We start from the raw sequence: 21663 nt of genomic DNA on the forward strand, positions 1-21663 counted from the left end.
GCCTCACAGAAAAATTCAGGGAGTGATTTGAGGCGATGTTGAGCAAACAGGCAACAAAAGCCCTGTTGGAGGGTTTGTGTCCCCTGTATTTGTTCAGAATTTAATTGCCAAGCATCTCGATGGTTGCTCTGTGGGTTTGTGAATGGAGTAGCATCTGGGGGCATGCAGGAACAAGAGGCTCTTATTCCTTCAGAGGGAAGATGAAGTGGAAAATAAGGGGGTGTCATTGCTTGGGACACGGGGTTTCGGAGCCCTCGACGCCAAGGTTACCCTGACCTTTCCCTGCGTTGTTTTGGGCCTGGATTGTGAGCCAATAACTCAAAACTGCTCCTTCCCACGAGCCTGGAAAGCAGAGCGAGCTTTCTCCGTGGTGGGAGGCAGCTCTCTGATGAGTTTGGGGTTCTTGCAGATCATCTCCAAACCCACCGAGCCGGCGCGGCAGCACGAGAGCCACCCCGAGGAGACAGAGGAGGAGCTGCGGGAGCACCAGGCCCTGCTGGAGGAGCCCTATGGCGACCGGGCCACGGGCCAGAAGGAGCCCCCGGGGCTGGCCAGCGTGGTGCAGGTCAAGCAGGAGCCCATCGAGAGCGACGAGGAGGAGGCAGAGCCGCAGCAGGAGCTGGAGTCCGGGCAGAGGCAGGCGGAGCAGGAGCTACTCTTCCGCCAGGTCTGGCACTTGGGTTGTCGTAAGACGTGGATTTGGGCTTGGAAGTCACCTTGTGCTGCTCTGAGGGGGAGACTCCGAGGGGAGCCAGTTCCCGAGGGTTGGCTGGTTATGGGAACCTGATGTAAAATCAGGTGATTCCTTCCCTGGAGTCACCTGCCAGCTGGCAAACCCGAGGGAGGAGAGTCTGCATCACCTGCACGAAACACAGTCACTGTGTTTACTGAGCCACTTCCATGGGTGTTGCTTTGGGAAGATCGAGTGTATCCTAACATTTCTGAGCACTAGCCACCAGCAGGAGACTGTATTTTGGTTTCATGATTTAAAACTAATTTCTCCAGAGAAGGACTGAACAGGGGACAAGTGGACGGTGTTCCTGTTTCAGAATTAGAGATCCTGGAGCCTCCAGCCAGGCTCACTTTTGAGGGAAAACACCCAAGGCTTGTGGATTGCAGGTGATAAATAAAATAACAAGGGAGCACAGTGTAATGGAGCTGGTCCATGTCCTCCAGGAATGTCATTGGGATGTTGCTCAGGAGCTACATTTGCCCAGGAAAACTGTGGCCACCTCATCCCTGGAAGTGTCCAAGGCCAGGTTGGATGGGGCTTAGAGCAACCTGGGATAGGGGAAGGTGTCCCTGCCCATGGCAGAGATGAGCTTTAAGGCCCAAACGATCCTGGGATTTTCTAATTCTGTGTTGCTGATGATGCACAATTGTCAGCAATACCATTCCTCTGAAGGTGAAGCCTCTCCACCTTAATCCTGAATCCATGGTCACACCTCAGGAGTCTTTAAAATAGTATGTCCTTTGCAGCTGTTCTGCATCAAAGCAGGAGGGAATTTATAGAGGGAATGGGATGCAACAGCCATTCCTTCTCATCAGGAGCCTGTCCAGCTGATGGTGTGGCTGCACAGAGAAACATCTCCTTGGTTCCCCCAGTTAAGAGCTCCCTCTCCAGGCTGGGATCTGGTTGAGGGGGACTTGTTCCATGGCCTAGAACGTTTCACTGTTAAATGTCCCAGAGCAGCGGGGAGGGAGCACAGGGGGAGGAAGATGAGGGAGCTGTGGGGGAGGATGGAGCTGCCCCTGGCAGTGACCCTGTCAGTGTGCACCAGGCTCAGGCTGGGGCTCCGTGTGTTGTGCTGGTCTGACTTGGCCCTAGAAACGTCACATCTTCCTTTGCTGCACGCAAGGGACAGGAGGAGAGCCTTCAAAAACCCTTTTGGGAAGGCCCTTTCAGCAACTGCCTGCTTCTCTTGCCCACAGCAAGCCCTGCTCCTGGAGCAGCAGCGGATTCACCAACTGAGGAACTACCAGGCGTCGCTGGAGGCGGCTGGCATGCCCGTGTCCTTCGGGGGACACCGGCCCCTGTCCCGGGCACAGTCCTCCCCTGCCTCGGCCACCTTCCCCATGTCCATGCAGGAGCCACCCACTAAGCCAAGGTTCACAACAGGTGAGCTTTTTGGGGGCTGTGGGCTGTGGGGGGCTCTGGTGACTGGTTTATTTTATGCTGAGCTGTTCTGTGAGGGCACGGAAAAGAGGGAATGGCTTTAGGCTGGGAGTAGGGTTAGATGGGATATTGGTAGCAAATCCTTCCCTTTGAGGTTGATAAGGTTTCCCAGAACAACTGTGCCAGCCCCATCCCTGGAAGTGTCCAGGGATGTGCCAGGGCCCAGGGCTTGGAGCACCCTGGGATAGTGAAAGGTGTCCCTGCCCTACCCACGAGGTGAGCTTTAAGGTATTTTCCAACCCAAACCATTCCATGGTGATGATTCTATGGTTTTCTTCCCCATCCTTGCAAATCCATAAGCGTGGGCTCTGCATCTCATCCCCGTTTGGGCACTCCATAACATCCTGCCTTCCTCAAGGAGCAGACTGAGTCATCCCTGTTGTCCTGCTTGTCCCTTCTGCTGAGCAAAAATACCCTGCACACAGCAGCAGCAGCAGCACAGCCCTGGAGCTGTGTCTCCAGGCAGACAGAGCGAGTCCCAGGCTGTGACAGAGCTGATTTAGAGGCAAGGCAGGGAGAGCCAGTGCTCCTGAAGGACAGAGTGCCAAATGCAATGCTGGCTCTCTTTCCTCCACCTTCTCCAGTTCCTCCATAATCTCATGCCATCACTTATCCACTCCGGGCTCCCTGCCAGCCTCCCCTCCTCCTGCTGCACAGGAGTCTGTGCCTGCAGGTTGGGAAAAACGAGGTGAGCTGGTGATTACAACTTGTCTTGAGGAGACACAGAGACCAAAGGATATTTGATTACATGTGGAGGAAAATGATGAGTGCAGTCCTGCATGTGTCTGGTGAAAAGCACAAGTGCAAAATAGGTGTTGATCCCCATCCCTTGGAAGTGTTCACAGCCAGGATGGGGCAGCCTGGGATAGTGGAAGGTGTCCCTGCCCATGGCAGGGGTGGAACAAAATGGGCTTTAAGGTCCCTCCCAGCCCAAACCACCCTGGGATTCTGCGATCTTCCTACCAAGATTAAAAGTGAAAAACTTAATTGTTCTTCCTGTATCCTGACAGCCAACTTTTCTACTCCGAAATCCTTTCTGCTTCTTCAGTGCCCTTAGCAACAGCTCAAAGTTGATTTTCCATGCAACTCCCCAAGCCCTGTGCTGGGTTAAGGACTGATTTCAAAGTCTGCCTTCTTCCCCAAACATCGGGCTCGTCACATTGACTTTGTGAATGAACAGTTTGCAACGTGGTGTGTTCCCTGGGAAAAGGAAATGGAAAAGGAGGGGGAGGGGAATCCACAATGCGCAAATAAGAGCAACTTAGGATGTTATTTGCCTTTCACTTCTGCTTTTATTGCATTTTTAACCTACACTTTCTGCACCACTCAGCTCAGTGCTGTGAATTGGGTTTATTTTCAGGCCCTGGTGGTGTAGTAATAGTGGCATGTTCAGTGCTACTCAGTTCCTGGCTGCAGGCAGGGTGGGAAGCATGTGCTGTCAGTTCTGGAAAAGCCCAGGGAATGGCTCAAGTTTTGCAAATCAGCCCTTTAAAGTCCCTACTTGTTAACTTTTAACCCAGAATTTTAGCAGAACTGCATTTCTAATGCAGTCGGTTCTGGCCAGATTAAAAGATTTTGGCTTTTGCCAAGGGTGCAAGGAAAAGTCCCCTGGCTCAGGGGACACAAAAGAGTTCAAGATGAAACTTGAGCTTCTAATACACTTAACCCCAAACCTTGAGGCTTTAAAAACAAGGAAGCCTGGCCCTGCTTGAAGGGATTATTCATTCCTTCTCTTTCTTCCCTCCTCCTCCTCTGCTGGTATTGAAGCTGCCCAACATACAATAAATAACATTTCCTACCAAAGGATCTATGTTTGACTCAGATCTGTGCCTCTGAATTTCATTCAAAATTGCAGGCAGCAGTAAGAGTGCAGATTTGAGAGCTGTGCTGCTTGGAAAAGACGCTGTTCCAATATCAGGATTTATTTTCCTCTGAGGCAGGGTTTGAAAAACTAAAAAGGCGGCTTAAAATAAGAGGTGGAATATCACATGGCTTTTATCCAGTACTGCACAGAGTGATGGGGTGCAGAATGCAGGTAGCTCACCTGTAAAATACCATTTTCACAGCATTTATCCACGTTAAGATTCCAATGGCTTGACTTTTCTTTTCCCTTCAATCTCTGCATTTATGCTGGGTGAATGGAGAAGGAAAAACACAATAAAATCAGCATTCACTGGCACTAATTAAAGTGCAAAGCATAAAGGTAAGGCCTCTGTACTAGTCCTAAAACTAGTCCTAGGTCTGGTTTAATTAACCTGCACTGTCTGCATAGGAGAGGCAAGGGGAAAAAAGCCCGCTGCCATGGGCATGAAAGCAGGAGAAAGGGGAGGAAAGGCATTTCAGCTGCTGAGCATGTGTATGAGTTAAATTGCCTCATGTTTTGTTGGAGTTGTCCACGGTGGCATGTCGGAGATTGTGTTTCTGGAGGTGGATGCTAAAGCTTAATCAGCGGGATTGAGCTATTCTTTGGAAGGCAGGAAATTAAAGTCTTGGGTGTTTTTCAAAAGCAAGTACTGCTGAAGTGGATCAGGCTTCTTTTTCCTGAGAGGAAAATCCATCTGGCTGATAAGTGCTTTGGAGACTGATCCTAAGGCAGAGGAACGAGGATTGGAATTGGTGTGATGGTTTGGTAAGAGGGCTGCAAGGAGCAAACTTCATTGAATGGCCCTAATTAAGCCAACCGTGATCACTCTGGATGTGAACCTGGCCCTTAAGAGATCATTGTCCAGCAGACAAAGGAATTGTTCCTCCTTTTCACGTTTGGTACATTATATAGAAATAATACAGAGAGCTGATGCCCTCCCTGGACTGAGTTAGCTCCAGACAGCTGGAAGTTCTGGGGTTGATGTGTATTTTATTTCCCTGTCTCTCTCAGTGACCAGCACCTGAGACTTCAAAGGTCCGGGCCAGAGAGCCGCATCCTGCAGCTCTCAAACATGATGTCCATTACTCCACATCAAAGTGAGAGCCGTGCCCTTCCTGGATCCTTCCAGCAATCAGTTTGATGTCCCGAAGCATGACATTTAATTTTCCTTCCTCCCAGAAAGCCGGTCCTTGAACTCGCCCTCTCTAGCTCCAGCAGCCCCTGTGACTTTAATGAATACTCATGCCTGCCCTGTTCTACACACTTGAATAAGGATCCTCAGGTTAGACCATTAATTTGCATAGCTCCAATTATCCAGTCTCTGATCTCCTGCAAAAATGGGTCCACAAATTATTCTGATGTTCTGCATTAAAGGGTTTTTCCTTTCAGATGAAGGCATTTATTCTCTCCTGTGCAGAGCAGTATAATTATCTGAACCTCAGATCATATGTTTATTCTGCCAAGAAAAGCCAGTTGGTTTTGCTTTAGTGCTGACCTTTAAAAATTATTGTTCTTATGTCTGAAAAGAGTCTTGCTTCCAGCACCACTTCAATTAACTTGTAACAGCCAGTGTAGTTTTGTATTTTGAGCTTAAATCGCCGAGCTTCCCTTTTTTTTTGTGTGTGTGTGTGTGTGTGTGTGTGTGTGTGTGTCTGCAGCTGAGTGTCCCCAGCCACAAGAAGGAACTGGGAACAGCTCCCTTTTCAACTGGGCTGGTTTCTAGGAAAGAGAAACTATGAGTGATTGACACTGCTGTTACCAGTGAGCCCTTGGGAAAGGAGAAACCATTGATGAACCGAGTTCTGTGAGCACCAGGTGTGGAGTGGGATAGATTCCTTGAGCGGTTTGGGTTGGAAGGGACTGGGAAGATGATCCAGTTCCATGGGCAGGGACATCTCACAGTATCCCTGGCTGCTCCAAGCCCTGTCCAACCTGACCTTGGACACTTCCAGGGATGGGACAGCCAGGGCTTCACCACCCTCACAGGGAAGAGTTTCTTCCATGAATCCAATCTAAATTTCTTTTAGTTTAAGACCTTACACTAGTTCAGTTAAATTCAGACTGGGGTGAAAGCTTCTCCTCAGGTGAATTCTGAGCTTGCCTTGGCCCAGCAGCTCCTGGTGGTGTTTGATGGTGTGAATCAAACACGGGAAACCTTGAGAGAGCTTTTCAGCACAACCTCCTCCAGGTGAACTTCAGCTGACCTGAGGGCAGCCGATTACCAGGGCTCTGTTCTCTCCCTGGAACCCATCGTGGTTTGGCTTCTGGGGGGTATTTTTTCCCTCTGCACTCACCTACAGCAGAGTGAGGAGCTGCCAGACACCTCCCCTGAGGCTGCAGAGTGCCGGGGCCAGAGTGGGGAGCCAAGATTCCAGGTGGCACAGCGCGCCCACACCCAGCCAGGAGGTGGGACTGCAGCTGCAGCCAGGCCTAGGAACGTGCAGGAGCACAGCCTCAGCTCCAGCTGCTCTCATGGCTCCCTGCGAGCCCCTTGGAGCTCCCAGGTTGTGCTGTGTGTCTGTGCTTGAGCTGGGAGCACGGATCCAGCCATGGGTGTGCTCGCCCGGGATTGCCCCGGAGTGCTCTTGGCTGGGGTGAGAGCACATGGGGAGCTGGGACCGGCCCCTGCCACTGCTGCCCTCAGAGGCTTTGCATTCTCATCTAGACCTTTGCATTCCATAGAAATCATGGAAAACTTTGGGGTGGAAAGGACCTGAAAGGTTATCTGGTTTTAAGTCCCTGCCGTGGGCAGGGACACCTTCCACTATCCCAGGCTGCTCCAACCTGGCCTTGGACACTGCCAGGGATCCAGGGGCAGCCACAGCAGCTCTGGGCACCCTGTGCCAGGGCCTGCCCACCCTCACAGGGAACAATTCCTAATTCCCAATATCCCATCCATCCCTGCCCTCTGGCAGTGGGAAGCCATTCCCTGTGTCCAGTCCCTCCATGCCTTGTCCCCAGTCCCTCACCAGCTCTCCTGGAGCCCCTTTAGGCCCTGCAAGGGGCTCTGAGCTCTCCCTGGAGCTTTCTTTTCTCCAGGTAAGCACCCCCATTCCTCCCAGCAGAGGGGCTCCAGCCCTTGAAACAACTTTCATACAGATACTTCCTGCAAGAAACCCTTTTCTTGGGGAAAAAACCCCAAACCAACCACTTTTATTCTGTTTTCTGGAGCTTCTGGCTGAAGGAAAGACAGATTAAAACATTTGACTTCGTGTCTTTTGCTCAAGAGAAATGATTGAATGTCTTCTGTCACTGGGGAGGACCTGCTCTTTTCCTCCGGTTGGAATATTGGCTGTGGAATCCCAACTTCCCCTCCAAAATCGTACCCAGGCAACTCTGGAGCATGAATCAAAGCCTCCTGCGCTGCCATGCTGTAAATCCCTGGGAATGCTGGGGGATTCAGCTGCCCTCGTTGCCCATGTGGGCGCTAATGGCCACAATTAGCAAATAACCTCGAGGACTGCACGGGCTGCTTGTGAAACACAGCCGGAAAGACTTGGTTCTTCTGGGTTTGATCCCAAGCCCTGGAGGGGTTTGGCAGCCAGGGGAGAAGCCCCAGAACCCATCCTCTGCGCTCACATGGATGTCACCTCCCCCTGGCATTTAATTTCACATCTTGGTACTGATTTCCTTCTCCTGTCCCTTGAGGGTTTCCGTGGGAAGGGGTGGATGCAGGTCAGGGTTTTCATTTCTCTGTGGCTCCCAGTCGAACACAGTTTTGGGCTAGAACTGCTGACTCCATAGAGCAAAACACACTTTTTTTTTTTTCTCCCTATAACTGGCCATTTTTTGGTGGTGTTTTTTTTTTAACCCGAGAGCAATTCTGTCCCCTGTGCCGCAGGGCTTGTGTACGACACCTTGATGCTGAAGCACCAGTGCACCTGTGGAAACACCAACAGCCACCCCGAGCACGCAGGCAGGATCCAGAGCATCTGGTCCAGGCTCCAGGAGACGGGGCTGCGGGGCAAGTGTGAGGTAAGGGAAACCAGGAAAGGCCACGTGGCTGGTTTTATTAGTATTATTAATATTATTACAACACTATTTTGATTATTATATTACTATTATATTGCTATTATGCCAAAGAAAAGAGCAAGATATGATGTAACCCTCTCATTTGTTATCCCTCCCAATTATTCCAGCAAAAGCAACAGCTTTTCTGTGGTTTAATAACTTCTTTTTGTACTCTTTAATAAGTAATGGTCAAGCTATGCTGTAAAAGGAGTGGGGGTAGGAAGAAAGCACTGAGCACCATTCCATCACAAGAGGTTAAATTAGATTTATTTGATATATTTTAAGAGCCAGCAAATGGAGAGAAAAGCTTAGATATTAAACAGAAAGAATGAAGGTTAATAATAAAAATTAACGAGCGGCTATTAGTTACAACTAACAGCAGTGGTGATAAATGGGGGGTATAAGTGTGTGTTCATCAATTCTTTGAGCACCTGAGGGGACTGAATCCCAGAGCATAAATATTTCAGCAATGTCAGGATCGGGCTGGGAATGTTCCCTCACCATCAGATAAGACATCCACGTGGTGGCAGCATTACCATTGCCTAAATTTCCCTGTCCTGCCCTCGTTTATCCCTTTCAAACCTGTCTCTGTCTGTGGATACCTATTTAATCGAATTTTGGGATTGTTTGGGACCAAATAAACCTCACTGCTAATTGCCTGGCCTCCTCAATGGGTGTTAGAGATATCCTCCAATGTATAAGTTTGTGACTGTAAGATCCCAGGCAATATCACTGACCTTAATTTCCTATTGATTTCCTTAAAGAATATTTATTTTCCTTAATTTCCGTGCTTACCTTTGCTTTACTTGGTTGCTTTCACGATGGGAGCTGTTGTTGATCTTCACCTGCTTTCCAGCTGTGTTTCCCTCCTGACCACTGGTGAGGAAGGCCTTTCAGCCTCACCAGACTCTTCTTTTTTTTTCTAAAAATAGTAAATTTCTGCCTTAATTCCCTGCTGGCTTTCTTCAAGCTCTGCCCTGCCATTTCAGGATGCACTCCCTTGTCTCTCTGGTCACCTTTCCTTCATCCCCACCACCTCCTGCCAGCACATATCTTAAAGTTTCCTTCTTTATCTTGAATGTATCTGAAGATGACTTTCTATGTTGAGCAAATAAATGTCGCGAGTAAGGGATTAACCCAAAATCTGAATTTTTCCACCTCGGGATCCATTTTAGTGTTTTGTTGTCCGTCTTGATGGCTTGCTAAGGAAACAAAATAGAGAGGCAAGCATTTCACCAGAGGCTTCACTAACCTTTTGCTTCCCTTCCAGTGCATCCGTGGCAGAAAGGCCACGCTGGAGGAGCTGCAGACGGTTCACTCAGAAGCCCACACGCTGCTCTACGGCACAAACCCTCTGAACAGGCAGAAACTGGACAGCAAGAAGCTTCTAGGTACCATTCCCTGGGGGGAAATCCCCCTTCCTGACCTCTGGGTGAGGTGCTGGGGCTCCCTTCATCCTTATGCACCTCCAAGCGGATTGTTCCCAGCTCCATGCACAAGATCCATCTCCCTCTCTTCAGGCAGATCCCTAAACCCTAGAGAGCTTAAACCTCCTTTCTTTGATGTCTTCTGAACCTAAATGGCTGTTTTCCTGAGGAGGAAAGATAGTTCAGGCAGTTTGTTTCATCCTTGGGCACTCTGTGTGTTAGTTATCCATGGGCTAGGGAAGGAACTGGAACACCCTCCCAAGGATTTGGATCTGCAGCCCCCAACCAGCTGCACAGGCATCAACAAACCCCTGTCAGGTTTGGACAGTCAGCAAGAGAGATGCAGGGGCCTCTGCATTTGTTTAATGTGGAGTGGGATTGTTCATCCCTTTCATTGGAGACCAAATCTTCCTGAAACAGGGCCGTGTCTGTTGTAAAATACAGACAAAAATTAAAAAATATTTTCCCAGCAGAAATTCTAAGGGATGGATGTTCAGATAACCAACCCTCCAAAGCAACCAAATGATGTGGATTTTAGTACCTCCGTGGAGTCATCATCACCTCCCTTTACTTCCTGCCTTTTTGCAGCAGCAGGCTGGAGGGACGATTTGGGATGTTGTCACGTGAGGATCTGAAATTAAAAAAAAAAAAAAAAAAAAAAAAAAAAAAAAAAAAGAAGACAGTTCTGGAACCTAGACATTGAGAAAGTTTATTTTGGGATTAGCCTGACTTTGGATGATATAAAAAGAGGTTTAACTCCATGAAAAGAGGTTTAACTCCGTGGCCTTCCCGATGTAGTGGTCACAGCAAAGGAGCTGGAAAGATTTTGCTCAGCGTGTCCATGAGCTCCCAGAGAGGGAAGCCATTAGCCAGTAGTTAAACATGCAATTAGCACGCTATTTATAGCTCACTTCCCACCTCTTTAAGGCCAGAGAACCCAAAGGTAGACACTTCCAGCTGAATGATAGATCTATCAGGATGTAAACTTTCAGGAATGTATGATGTCATATGCTCGGGAGTGGAAACCCACAGCCCGAAGGAACTTCGGTAAATCTTCCCTGGGATGTCTGAGAAGGTTCTCTTGGGATACTTTTCCGCTTTCTCCTTGGCTCTGGGCACAGTCTGTCTCAGCAGTTCCACAGATGCCTTTGGAGATACAGTTTATTTGGATAGCATTTTTGGGGGGACTCCCAAATTGCTGAACCATTCCTGATGGTTTCTGTAAAGAACCTGTGGGGGAAGCAACCCTTGCCCTGCCTCTGCTCCAGTGGTTATGTGTCCCCCATGGTTTCCATCACTGATTTAAAAGTGTTTGCAGAGGTCAAGTTTAATCCTATACAAAAGAGAAATTCTAGGGGCTTTCCAGTACAGAACATTCCCTGTTTGGATACAACTTGCAGAAAAGCCCGGGAGCTGTGGGAGGTCAGGTCCCCAAGGGTCTCTAGTAGGAGGGGATGTCCAGTAGCTCTTAACTGGGATTAGACCTGGTTTCCTAAGCCCACCTGGCACCATTTTAGCCTGGAGGTGCTGACCGTGGCACTGGCTGCCAGCCCACATGACCCCCTTTTCTGCTGATGGCTTCCATAGGGCAGGAGCTGAGCAAGGATATCAAGGAAAAGCTCCATGTGGTGAGGGGAACGTGCCTGTAAAAAACCCCTCCTTCAGCTGTCCTCTCCCGTTGGGGGATTAAAAGGCTTTTAAATTTACAAATCAGCTTCCCGAGGTTCTTTGAAACACGTTAGGGGGTGGGTTTAGGGCAGGTTTGAACGCTGAGGGGGAAGCTTTGTGTGAGGTTTAGGGATGCAAATGGGAGTTTGTTAGGGCTGTGTGTCTTGGCAGGTGTCTGATGACTCCGTGTAAACTTTTGGCCTTTGATACCTCTGTGAGGAAGAAAAAAGCCTGAGAAGCCTCAGCCTGGAAGGGAAAAGGCTTTTCAGGACAAAGGATATTTCTTGTTAAGCTCCTGCAAATGAAAAGGGGGATGTGCCTTCACGGAATCACAGAATCCCAGAACGGTTTGGGTGGGAAGGGAGCTTAAAGCTCATCTCATCCCACCCCCTGTCATGGGCAGGGACACCTTCCACTATCCCAGGCTGCTCCAAGCCCTGTCCAGCCTGGCCTTGGGCACTGCCAGGGATCCAGGGGCAGCCACAGCTGCTCTGGGCACCCTGTGCCAGGGCCTGCCCACCCTCCCAGGGAACAATTCCTTCCTAATCTCCCATCCATCCCTGCCCTCTTTTAGTTTAAAGCCATTCCCCCTTGTCCTGTCAAGGATACAAAATACAAACCCATCTCTCCCTGGGCAGTGGAAATACTTGGAACCTGTTGGACAAGTTGAAACTTAGGCAAATAAGGCTGCTTTTAATTTGTGGGGAGCAATCATAAATTGTTGTCAAGAAGATAAATCTGGAAATAATGGGTGGATTAGCAGTGAGAGATGTGACAGGAGGTCTGAGGCAGGATGATCTTAAGAATTTCCATGTGGATCTAATCAAAGAGAGCATCTCACTTTGAGCTCAGATGAGTCCAGATGCATGAACCCCTCTTTCAGGAACAGAATCCCAAATGGTTGGAGTGGGAATGGACCATAAAGCCCCTCCAATTCCACTCCCTGCCGTGGGCAGGAACACCTATCACCGGACCAGGTTGCTCAGGGCCGCACAGAATTCAGAATGGAGGATAATTTGCTCACACATGAGCCCAGAAAGTGATGTTACATTTCCTACAGATTCAAAATTAGCCCCGCAGATGGTCTTCTCAATTTTTCTCACATTCTCCTTGTTGGTTTTGCTATTTCAGTCAAAACATATGGGTTTTGGTTTTTTTTATTTTTTGCTTGCCACTGGTTTATTTTTCTGTCTTCCTCTTTTATGAAGCCCATGCTCTCCAAAGCCATGTAGTAACTGCAGATGAGTGACAACTGGGGAGTTTTTATGATTTCCTGTCCTCCCGCAGTGGGAAGGGGTTAAAGTGCACATCTGAGAAGACACGCTGAGTGATTGTTGGTGGCATCTTCCTCATGCATAGTCTTGAAACATCAGGCAGCACCCACACCTTGCCTAAGAATGAGTGATTTACAGACAGCTTTTGCACGAGCCCAGGTGTGCACATTGTGTGTGTGCATGTGTGCCTGTGTTGTAACAGGGCTGGCTGAAAATGGGAAGAAAACCCCCAGTCTCTGTTTCTGTGCTTGGAAAGATTGCAGAGTTGCCACAAAATTGGCCCCAGAATCTGGTGACCTCTGACGTTCTGACTCAGGGAGTGCATTTCTCGTCCCCCCACAGGTTCCCTAACGTCGATGTTTGTCAGGCTGCCTTGCGGTGGTGTCGGGGTGAGTACCTCCCTTTAATGTGTAAATAATGTCCTGTTTGTTCTCTCCCGGTCCCCTCAGCACCAAAAATTGCTGCCTTGCATTCCTTGGGTGGTAATTGCAGCCAGATGCTGCCCATGAGCAGGGGCTGCCTGGGGCGTGGGTGCCGCGGCCTCACGTGCCTTTCTTCAAAAGCAGCCGGAGCATTTCGGAGCTGCTCCGCAGAGCCTGAGCGTGAGGGACACTCAGAGGCACGTCCAGGAGGGAAAACCTCATTTCCCAGGCTGGGATCTTCAGTGGTGAAGGGGTTGCTGTGTTTGGAAGCAGCCCTTGCATCCCAAAGTGCGTTTTTTCCTGCGTGGAAAGCAGGACGTGCTGGTGCTGTGGAGCTGTTCCATCCTCAGTCCTGGGGCTCCAGAGCTGCCTGCCTCCCACAGCAGGTGGGAAACGTGGCCATGAAATAGGACAATATTTGGGAATGTACATTTTCCTGCGAATAGCAAGTTTGCTGTTTCTCTGCCCTGGAATGAAACAGCATTTGGCATCTCTTATTCTCCAGCTCCAGGATAATCCACATGGATTCTCCAGGAGGTGACTAAAACACCCCTCCATCCCTCATGGAAAAGCTGAGCGTTACTTTTCAGCTGTCAAATTTCCATATAATCAGGCTTTTTGCTACTGTTCGTTCCCATAAAGCCAAAAAAACCCCAAACCCCAAATACCTTGTTTTGAAGGTTTTCTTGTTTTCCTTTGAAGCCTGAAAGCTTAAAAGTTTCCCTTTCAAGTCAGACTTTCTGCTCCAGAGTTTCTGTGGAGGGTGACAGGACAGAAAATCGTGGAGAACAGGAAGGGGAAAAGAATGAGAAGAGACAATAAAAGGCATTGTGTTTGAAAATTCACAGTGGTAGTTCTGCTGCATAATTGTAGCTCATGAGGTTGAATTTTCAAGGTCTGGATTCTGTTATGGAAATGAAACAAAATTGTTTTCTTCCTGAGTCTTTGCAAAATCGCTGCTTTGAAAATTATCCCGTCAGAAAAAAAAGAAAAAAAAAAAAAAAGAATAATCGTCGTTTATTCATACCGCCACTCGTGGAGATATTTTATTTTGTATTGTAAATATGCTGCAGTCGCCTAATTCATGGCAAATTTTTGGCCAGAGCTTAAAAGGTTTGGATTTACTCTGCCCTGCAGTCAGGCATGCCATTCAAAGCAAAAAAAATTATCATTTGCAAATGAAGACTGAATGGTAACAAGTAGAGACAGTGTCTGAGCCCAGCACGGGCCCAGAAGTCTTGCATTAAATCCCAAATCAGGGCAGGAAACGCCTCGGTGCTGGTATTCCTGATATGCTCCCAATAAAGATGGTGTTTGCTGCTTGGTTGTCTCCACAGACCCTTAATATTGAATATTTGCTGACTCTGGTGCAGTGTTTTAGCAATCCTATCAGCAAAACCTGTGCCAGGGCCTCCCCACCCTCACAAGGAACAATTCCTTCCCAATATCCCACCTCACCCTGCCCTCTCTCAGTGGGAAGCTATTCCCCATTGTTTGCCAGATATTTTTCAGAGGGCAAACATGATGTCATAAAGTCAAAAGGAAAGGGAAAAAAAAAATCAAAAATCAGTAGAATAATGTGGGACAGGTCCTCCTTTGGATTTATACTGGAGCAAGATAAAGCAGAATGATGGGTGATGATTGGAATTCAGGAGCTGAGGGTGTTGTGTGAAATTATGGGCTGGAAAGCCTTGAAACCAGGCTCTTTTCCTGCAAACAATCAAGTGTGGCTCTCTTCCTTTGGGGCTGTTGTGTAAATGATAAGGAAGGATGGGTCTGGAGGGGGGTGCAGGGCAGTTTTGGGGGGGAGAAGCCCTGGAGAGCCGTCTTGCCTCGGGATAGGGTATGGAGCTTGGGCAGCCATGAGTTCTCCTCAACAGTGAGTGAAACGAAGGACAGGCAAGAGAGTAAATCATAGAATGTCCAGAGTTGAAAGCACCCACAGGATCACTGATCCAACCCCTGGCCCTGCACAGACACCGCAACAGTCCCACCCTGGGCATTCCTGAGAGCGTTGTCTGGGAGTGAAGCAGCAGGAAAACAGTTCAGAGCAAATCCCTTCATCTCATAACACCTTTCAAACTCTCTCTTTAAATGAAAAACTCAGTCTTGGTGTTGAAATCAAGGAGAGAAAGGCTAAATTCATTCCCAGGTGCTTGGAAACTCTTTTTCTTTGTTGGTTTATCCCAAAAAGCCTTCCCATGGCTGACAAGCCTCCTCCCTTCTGCAGCCTTCTGGTCCTAGCAGGAGAGGAAGAAAAAAAGCACAGAAATCAACAGGTGTGAGCTCTGAGTGAAACATCACTCATTTATTTCTGCTGATCACTTGGGAATTTTGCTTAGCTTCACTTCTCTGCAGCTCACACCCCTTTTTCAACATCCGATTTCCACACACCACGGCCTTCCCTAATCCAGGAGAATTAGAAGAAGGTTTTGGGAGAAAGGAGTTTAAGCTTTGACAATGTGCAAGATCATCCCAGCTATAGTTGCATCCAGATTCTTTAAAACACTCAAAGGCTTGATTTTAGGATAGCTGATAAATTTGTTTTCTTTACTGTGTAGCATTTTGCTGCGCACATTCTAAAAATATCTGAAGACCTGCATCATTTTTCTGCACGTGTTCTAAAAACTCCAGAGGTGTTTGTGTTGTTGATCTTCTCCAGAGTAGGTGATTCTATTTTTGGGTGCAAGGGCTTTGATTAGAGCATATCAACAATTGTAACTGTGCAAGCAAAGTAAGTTCTCGCAGAGCAGAGAGCACAGAAAGGACTTTTGTGGAATGGAAATGAGGAGGAACTAATTAGGGAGTCAGAGGAACAGAATGTGAGAATTATTTAATTGAGAGCAGGAGGAGACACGGTGGGGTGTCTTCCTCTGTGAGGGAAGAGCAGAACTCCTTCACTTTGCAGGATCTGGAGCTCAGGTACAACCTGTGTCTACCTGTCCTGGTGCTTGATTTCTTACCTGTGTATTCTTTCAGCAGAATTTTATTGTATTTTTATCTAGTAGAATAGTGTATTTCTATTCAGTAGAATAATGAAATCTTCTGTGAGGTGCTCATTTAATTCTGAGACAGCTGCACATTAGTGGATAGGAAAGTTTACAGCGTTCATAGGAGGAATTTACAGTGTGAGTAGGAGCCTCATTGTGGATATTAATAAAAATACCTCAGGTTTTCCTTAAAGGAAGGAAATAACTGTAAGGAAATTGTAATTTTTATGATGAGGAAGGAAAAACTCTTTGGGTTTCATTTTGGACATTTCTTCCTGGAATGCTCCTGGCAGGAGCCTGGTTTCTGCTGGGGCCTGGACGTGGCAGTGCTTGGCTCTGGCACTGAAGAATCCTATCTGTTATGGGAAAAACTGGCCCCAACAGCCATCTGAGGGTCTGTTGGCCCCTTAGGACACGTGAATTTGGGTACTTTGTATTTCCATTCCTCTGGTGCCTCACAGGGAATAAAGAGGGCCCGTGGAAGGAGCCCTGAACTCGCTGTGTCCAGGCAGGAGGGGAAGCTCTTCCCTGCTGGTGTCCTGAGGTGTTTTATTCCAAAGACCAAGAAAAATGGGCTAGGTTTGCTCGAAGATGGGTTAAATGAGATGGGGTGGATATACTCATTGGTGGTTAGATCCAGTGACCCGAGGCCAAAGATGGGCCCTCACAGAGCACCAGTGCACTGGTCTGTGGGGAGAAGCAGCAGCTTGGGCTTCTTCCCACCTCTTCAGGGGCTTTTGGAGAGACCTGGTGAGGGCAGTCCTATCTTCTGCATGTGTGCAGTCCTGAGCCAGGATTCCTGGAGCTGTCGTGTGTAACTCAGACTCCATCCTCCTGCTGTTCCCATGTTACTGCCCAAACTTCCTTTCCCATGTTACTGCCCAAACTCCTCCTCCAGAGGAGCCCTGAGGCCACAAGTAGTCACTGCAGGGCTCTCCCACAATGCAGGGGCATTCCTCAGAGGCATTTGGTGTTCTCCAAGCGCTTTCCTAGTTTATTGTGGCTTCCAGAGCATCCTCGGGGTGGATGCTACCAGAAACCATCACAGAGCTGGAATCACTTCCAATGACAGCTTCAGCATGGCTGGGAAGGAGGTGGACCAGTCCTCTGTGGGGCCACTTGTGTCTCCTCACTGCTCAGTGAGCCAGGCACAACAAATGATCTCTTTCTTCCCATCTCTGCTTTTTGCCACTGTTTCCATAAATACACTCGGGGCAGAGTAATATGTGAAAAATAGCTGGTGGTCCTTCACGGTGAGGAATGTCCCTTTTATCTGGTGACATGATCTGGAACAGCAGCAACACGGGCATGCCTGCAGGGTGCTTTGCCTTGCCTGTGGCCTGTTTCCACATTTTCAGGGGGGGAAATGTGGTGATCTGTGTAATATTTGGTGTTGAAGCAAATCTGTGTGGTCAGCACGGGATGCTGAAGGTCTGTTGTTCGGGTGGGTGAGCTCGTGGCTCCCCAGGGAAGCTGCTGTCACTCCTGGGCAGTTGTCTTTTAAATGCCCAACACTAAACATCCCTCTTTATTGTGGATTTTTTTATTTTAAAGGATCATTGAATTATTTCATAAACCTTTTTATTTCATCTTGGATCAGCAGCAATTAAAGAGGAATGCTGATTCCATGGTCACAGAGTCACAGAATCACAGAACGCTTTGGTTTGGAAAGGACCTTAAAGACCATTTCAGTCCATCCCCTGCCGTGGGCAGGGACACCTTCCACTAGCCCAGGTTGCTCCAGCCTGGCCTTGGACACTTCCAGGAATCCAGAGACAGCCACAGCTGCTCTGGGCACCCTGTGCCAGGGCCTGCCCACCCTCACAGGGAACAATTCCTTCCCAATATCTGAAAGAAACACCCTCCCTTTCAGTTTAAATCCATTCCCCTTATCCTATCACCCCTTCTGAGTGATGTCTTTATAAGATAGGGGTTTCTTGATTCCTGACTGCCCTCCTTGCTCCTAACCTGGTTCCTGTGTCTCCCCATCAGGTCGACAGTGACACCATTTGGAACGAGGTGCACTCGTCGGGCGCTGCCCGCCTGGCCGTGGGCTGTGTCATCGAGCTGGTGTTCAAAGTGGCCACAGGAGAACTGAAGGTATGGAAAGAACCCTCAGCTGTGCTCTGTGCAGGGCTCTGCTCAGGGCTCTGCCATGTAGCAGCTCCAGGACCTTTTCCCCCTCCACAGTGAGGGAAAGCATCGTCCACTGCTATGACCTTGTGAGGAATACATCAAGAGCAGCTCCAGAGTTCCCAAGCAGGATTAAGGCTTCTGGCTGCAACCCCTGTGTCCATCCTTGTCCCTCTGACCTTTTCCCTTCCTTGTTTTTTGTGTGCAGAATGGATTTGCTGTTGTCCGGCCCCCGGGTCACCACGCGGAGGAGAGCACACCCATGTGAGTATGGGGTTCACCGACTTCATCCAGGGCTCCTTTGGTGAGGGATCCACAGCTGGAAACACCAAAGGAATTCTGTTAGGTTATCACTGTGGCATTTCTGTTTATTGCTAGATGAGATGTGTGGTGTTCAAAGCTCCCCAGATTCTCTGGAGCAGGGTAAGATCCTGCTGAGTGCTTTCGGGGAGTGTTTCCTAGCAAGGATCAGCACTGGGCTTGGGCAAGTGTGGGACATTCCCTGTTTCCCTAGAGCCTGCTGCTGGAATTCAGCACTTCCAATGGGAAATAGATCTGGTGGAAGGTGTCCCTGCCCATGGAACGAGATGAACTTCAAGGTCCCTCCCAACACAAGCCTTTCCATGTTTCCAGGAAGAAGAGCGAGAGCAGAAAGATCTCCTACTTCTTGTGTTCTGTCTAGGTGATGGGTGCAGTGGGACCACGGGAAGCTGTAATTGACACCTCTTTTTTCCTCTTGTCTCCTCTCTCCAGGGGTTTCTGCTATTTTAACTCTGTGGCAATTGCAGCCAAGCTGCTCCAGCAAAGGCTCAACGTGAGCAAAATCCTCATTGTGGACTGGGTGAGTAAATGCCCCTTCTTTCCCTTTGGGAGAGCAGGTGGAAATTATTCTGGGTGTGTTTCTTCTTGCAAGAGCAAGCTCTGTAAGTCAGTGAAAAACTTCTTGCCTGTTGTCTGCAAGCCAAAATTTGGGTTTTTAATCGAATACAAGTGTTCTAATCAGAGAAAAAAATCCTAAAGGGACCAGAATTTAAAAAAAAAAAAAAAAAAAAAAAAAGAAAGGGCTTCTTTGGGATTCTGCTATGGCAACATTAAGATTTTTATTTTTTAATAGATTTTCTGTGGCTAGGAAGGCATTGGAGTGACTGGGGATCAGCCAAAAGTTTTGTTTCTGTTGCCACAAATAACCCACGGGTTAAACCCACCAGTTAAAATGCATTTATTTGTCTTTTGGACTTACTGGATGGATGTTTTTTTCTTCACTTCCCACCTGTTTTTCATGTCAGAGAGAGGCATTTGAAATAGCTGTCCTGTCACAGGCTGTGTTTGTGCACCACACAGCTCCCTCAATAGGGGAACTCTTGTGGGTTATGTTGTTTAACCTGGATCCAACAGATCCAATTTGTGTCAGTGTTCACCCCACAGACTGACTAAAGGTGCAGATCTGGGGCAGCAAATATCCCAGTACCTCCATCTGCCAAGATCGGTATGAATCCAGTTCTTTCCATCCAGAAATGAGTCCTCAGTTCGATAGACATTTGGGATTGTGTTAAACAAGGAGTGTAATCTCAAACTAGGTGTGCAAAACAGGTTATTCCCATTCCCCATAAACTGCTTCAGCCAGGTTGGGAGAAAACAAAGCTCAACAGCAAGGAAAAGCCCTCCAAATCCCGAACTGATGCCTTTAATCCGTGTTTTTACTGAAGGATTAACCTCCCTGGTGTGATCCCTGTCCCTGCAGGATGTCCACCACGGGAATGGTACTCAGCAGGCCTTCTACAACGACCCCAACGTCCTTTATATCTCACTCCATCGCTACGATGATGGCAACTTCTTCCCAGGCAGTGGTGCTCCGGATGAGGTGAGCACATGGATCCCAGAGTCCTGGACTCAGAGGAGCTCCTGCCACCTTGTCAGAGCTCCTCAGGGCTTTGTGTTCCCATCTAAGGACACGCCAAGTCCGTGTGATGCAGCAGCCAGGGCACGGCGTCCTGGCCGGAGCTGGTGGGACGGCAGCAAATGAGTCACTGCAGTTAAGCTCTCCAGCCCCTGAGGGACAACCTGTTCCAGAGGAGCCCTCTGCCAGCTGTCCCAGCACTCCGTGTTCTGTTCAGGATTTCCCGTTCCTCAGCAGAAGTGGTTTCTTAGGTGCTGAAGGAACAGATTGTCCATGGCTGCACCACCCACACTCGGTTTTCCCGGCACAGCCATGGAGCCTGTCCACCTCCCCTCCTCCACCTCCCCTTCTCCACCTCCCCTTCTCCACCTCCCCTTCTCCTGGCCCTTCTCCACTTCCCCTTCTTTCTCCTGGTCCTGTCCAGGCATCGCTTGCCACCACCAAGGCTGCATCTCTACCCCAAATTTGTGGGATTTGAGGGCCAGTCACGATGCTGCTGGAGCAAACCCCCCTTTCCTGGTAGTGTCCTCAGAGCCTGCAGCAGGAGGACTGGGCCAGTGGAGATGAGAGCTGAGCTCTGGATGGATGCATCCTTCCTTTCCCTCTGACATGGCAGGAAATATCATCCTTCAGAGTGATTTAGCAAGGGGAAATTTTATGGAATACTTAGAGTGCTCCGAGACTCTCCAGGGGACATCTGAAAACTTCTCCCCCTGTCAATTTTACGTTTTTTGCTTGAGAAAACATCAATGTTTCCATTTCAATCTCTAAAGAAACTTAAATGAGATGTGGTGCTGCTCCATCACCCTTTTGTAGTGAATGAACATTAGCCCTTTGTATCATGCTTAATTCATGCTTTTTAGCAATCTGGTTTGCAAAAAGAGTCATTTTTAGATGTGTCATTTCAGACCAAATAAAAGAAAGGGTACAAAACAAGTTTGATTTAAGGCAACGGTGGATAAATAACCCACCCCTGTGTTTTTCTAGCAAAAATATTTGCAGCAGTACGAGGAATAATGTGCAATAAAAGCCATGCAGTTTTATCCAGCTGTGCAACACATTGATTTTTCACGTTTTAATTCTTTTTTTTTCCATATGCAAAGGCCTTCTTGGCAAAAACAAAAAACAAAAAACTGGAAACCCCTGGTTTATTTTTCAGTTTTCCCTTCTCTCAGGTAGTTGCAGGCAGGGCAGATGGGGACATTTGCAGTACAAGCAAGGAGAGGGATGTATTTACATCTCCCACCCACAAGTCCCTCAACCAGCCAAAATCCCCTTCTCTGTGAATCCTATTTTCCTCCAGCAGAGGGGGAGCTCACTCTGATTAAAATACACTTTTTCCTCCAGTTGCAACTGTAGTGAAATATAAATTATACTCCTGAAACAAGTTTAAAATGAATTATGGAAAGGTATTACATGCAGCACACTCTGATGCAGAAAAATCAAGAGGGTGCAGTTGATGATGAGGTGGTTTTTTGGGTGAGCAGCAGTCAAACAGCACGAGTCCTCAGCTTCCACAAAGATCTGAGCGTGGAGGAGCTTTATTCTCCCTCTTGTTTCAGGGACCAGAGATTAATCGACCTCACTACTGAATCCAAATTCAAATTCAACTGGGAGAACATCAAAACAGCAAAGATGTGTTGCTAGAATTTGCTAATTAAGAGTCCCATTTCCCTTTTTCAGGTTGGCACAGGAGCAGGAGTTGGTTTCAATGTTAACATGGCATTTACTGGTGGTCTGGATCCGCCCATGGGAGACACGGAATATTTAACTGCCTTCAGGTACTACAGAATTTTCCCTC

General features: G+C 48.3%; 1 protein-coding gene across 10 annotated transcripts in view; it reads left to right on the plus strand.

Annotated features, from left to right (window-relative positions):
• The window catches only part of HDAC4 (histone deacetylase 4), a 177948-nt gene that overhangs the window by 137606 nt on the left and 18679 nt on the right, over nucleotides 1–21663 (plus strand). For all 10 annotated transcript variants that reach the window (XM_053947191.1, XM_053947186.1, XM_053947190.1 and 7 more), the window contains 10 exons: nucleotides 410–667; nucleotides 1933–2119; nucleotides 7882–8015; nucleotides 9322–9442; nucleotides 12763–12809; nucleotides 17825–17932; nucleotides 18174–18229; nucleotides 18719–18806; nucleotides 19707–19826; nucleotides 21546–21643. In XM_053947191.1, the coding sequence (XP_053803166.1) occupies nucleotides 410–667; nucleotides 1933–2119; nucleotides 7882–8015; nucleotides 9322–9442; nucleotides 12763–12809; nucleotides 17825–17932; nucleotides 18174–18229; nucleotides 18719–18806; nucleotides 19707–19826; nucleotides 21546–21643 (1217 nt within the window). The remainder of the gene's footprint in view (nucleotides 1–409; nucleotides 668–1932; nucleotides 2120–7881; nucleotides 8016–9321; nucleotides 9443–12762; nucleotides 12810–17824; nucleotides 17933–18173; nucleotides 18230–18718; nucleotides 18807–19706; nucleotides 19827–21545; nucleotides 21644–21663) is intronic.

Source organism: Vidua chalybeata, chromosome 7 (assembly GCF_026979565.1).
Source record: "Vidua chalybeata isolate OUT-0048 chromosome 7, bVidCha1 merged haplotype, whole genome shotgun sequence".
Taxonomy (NCBI): domain Eukaryota; kingdom Metazoa; phylum Chordata; class Aves; order Passeriformes; family Viduidae; genus Vidua; species Vidua chalybeata.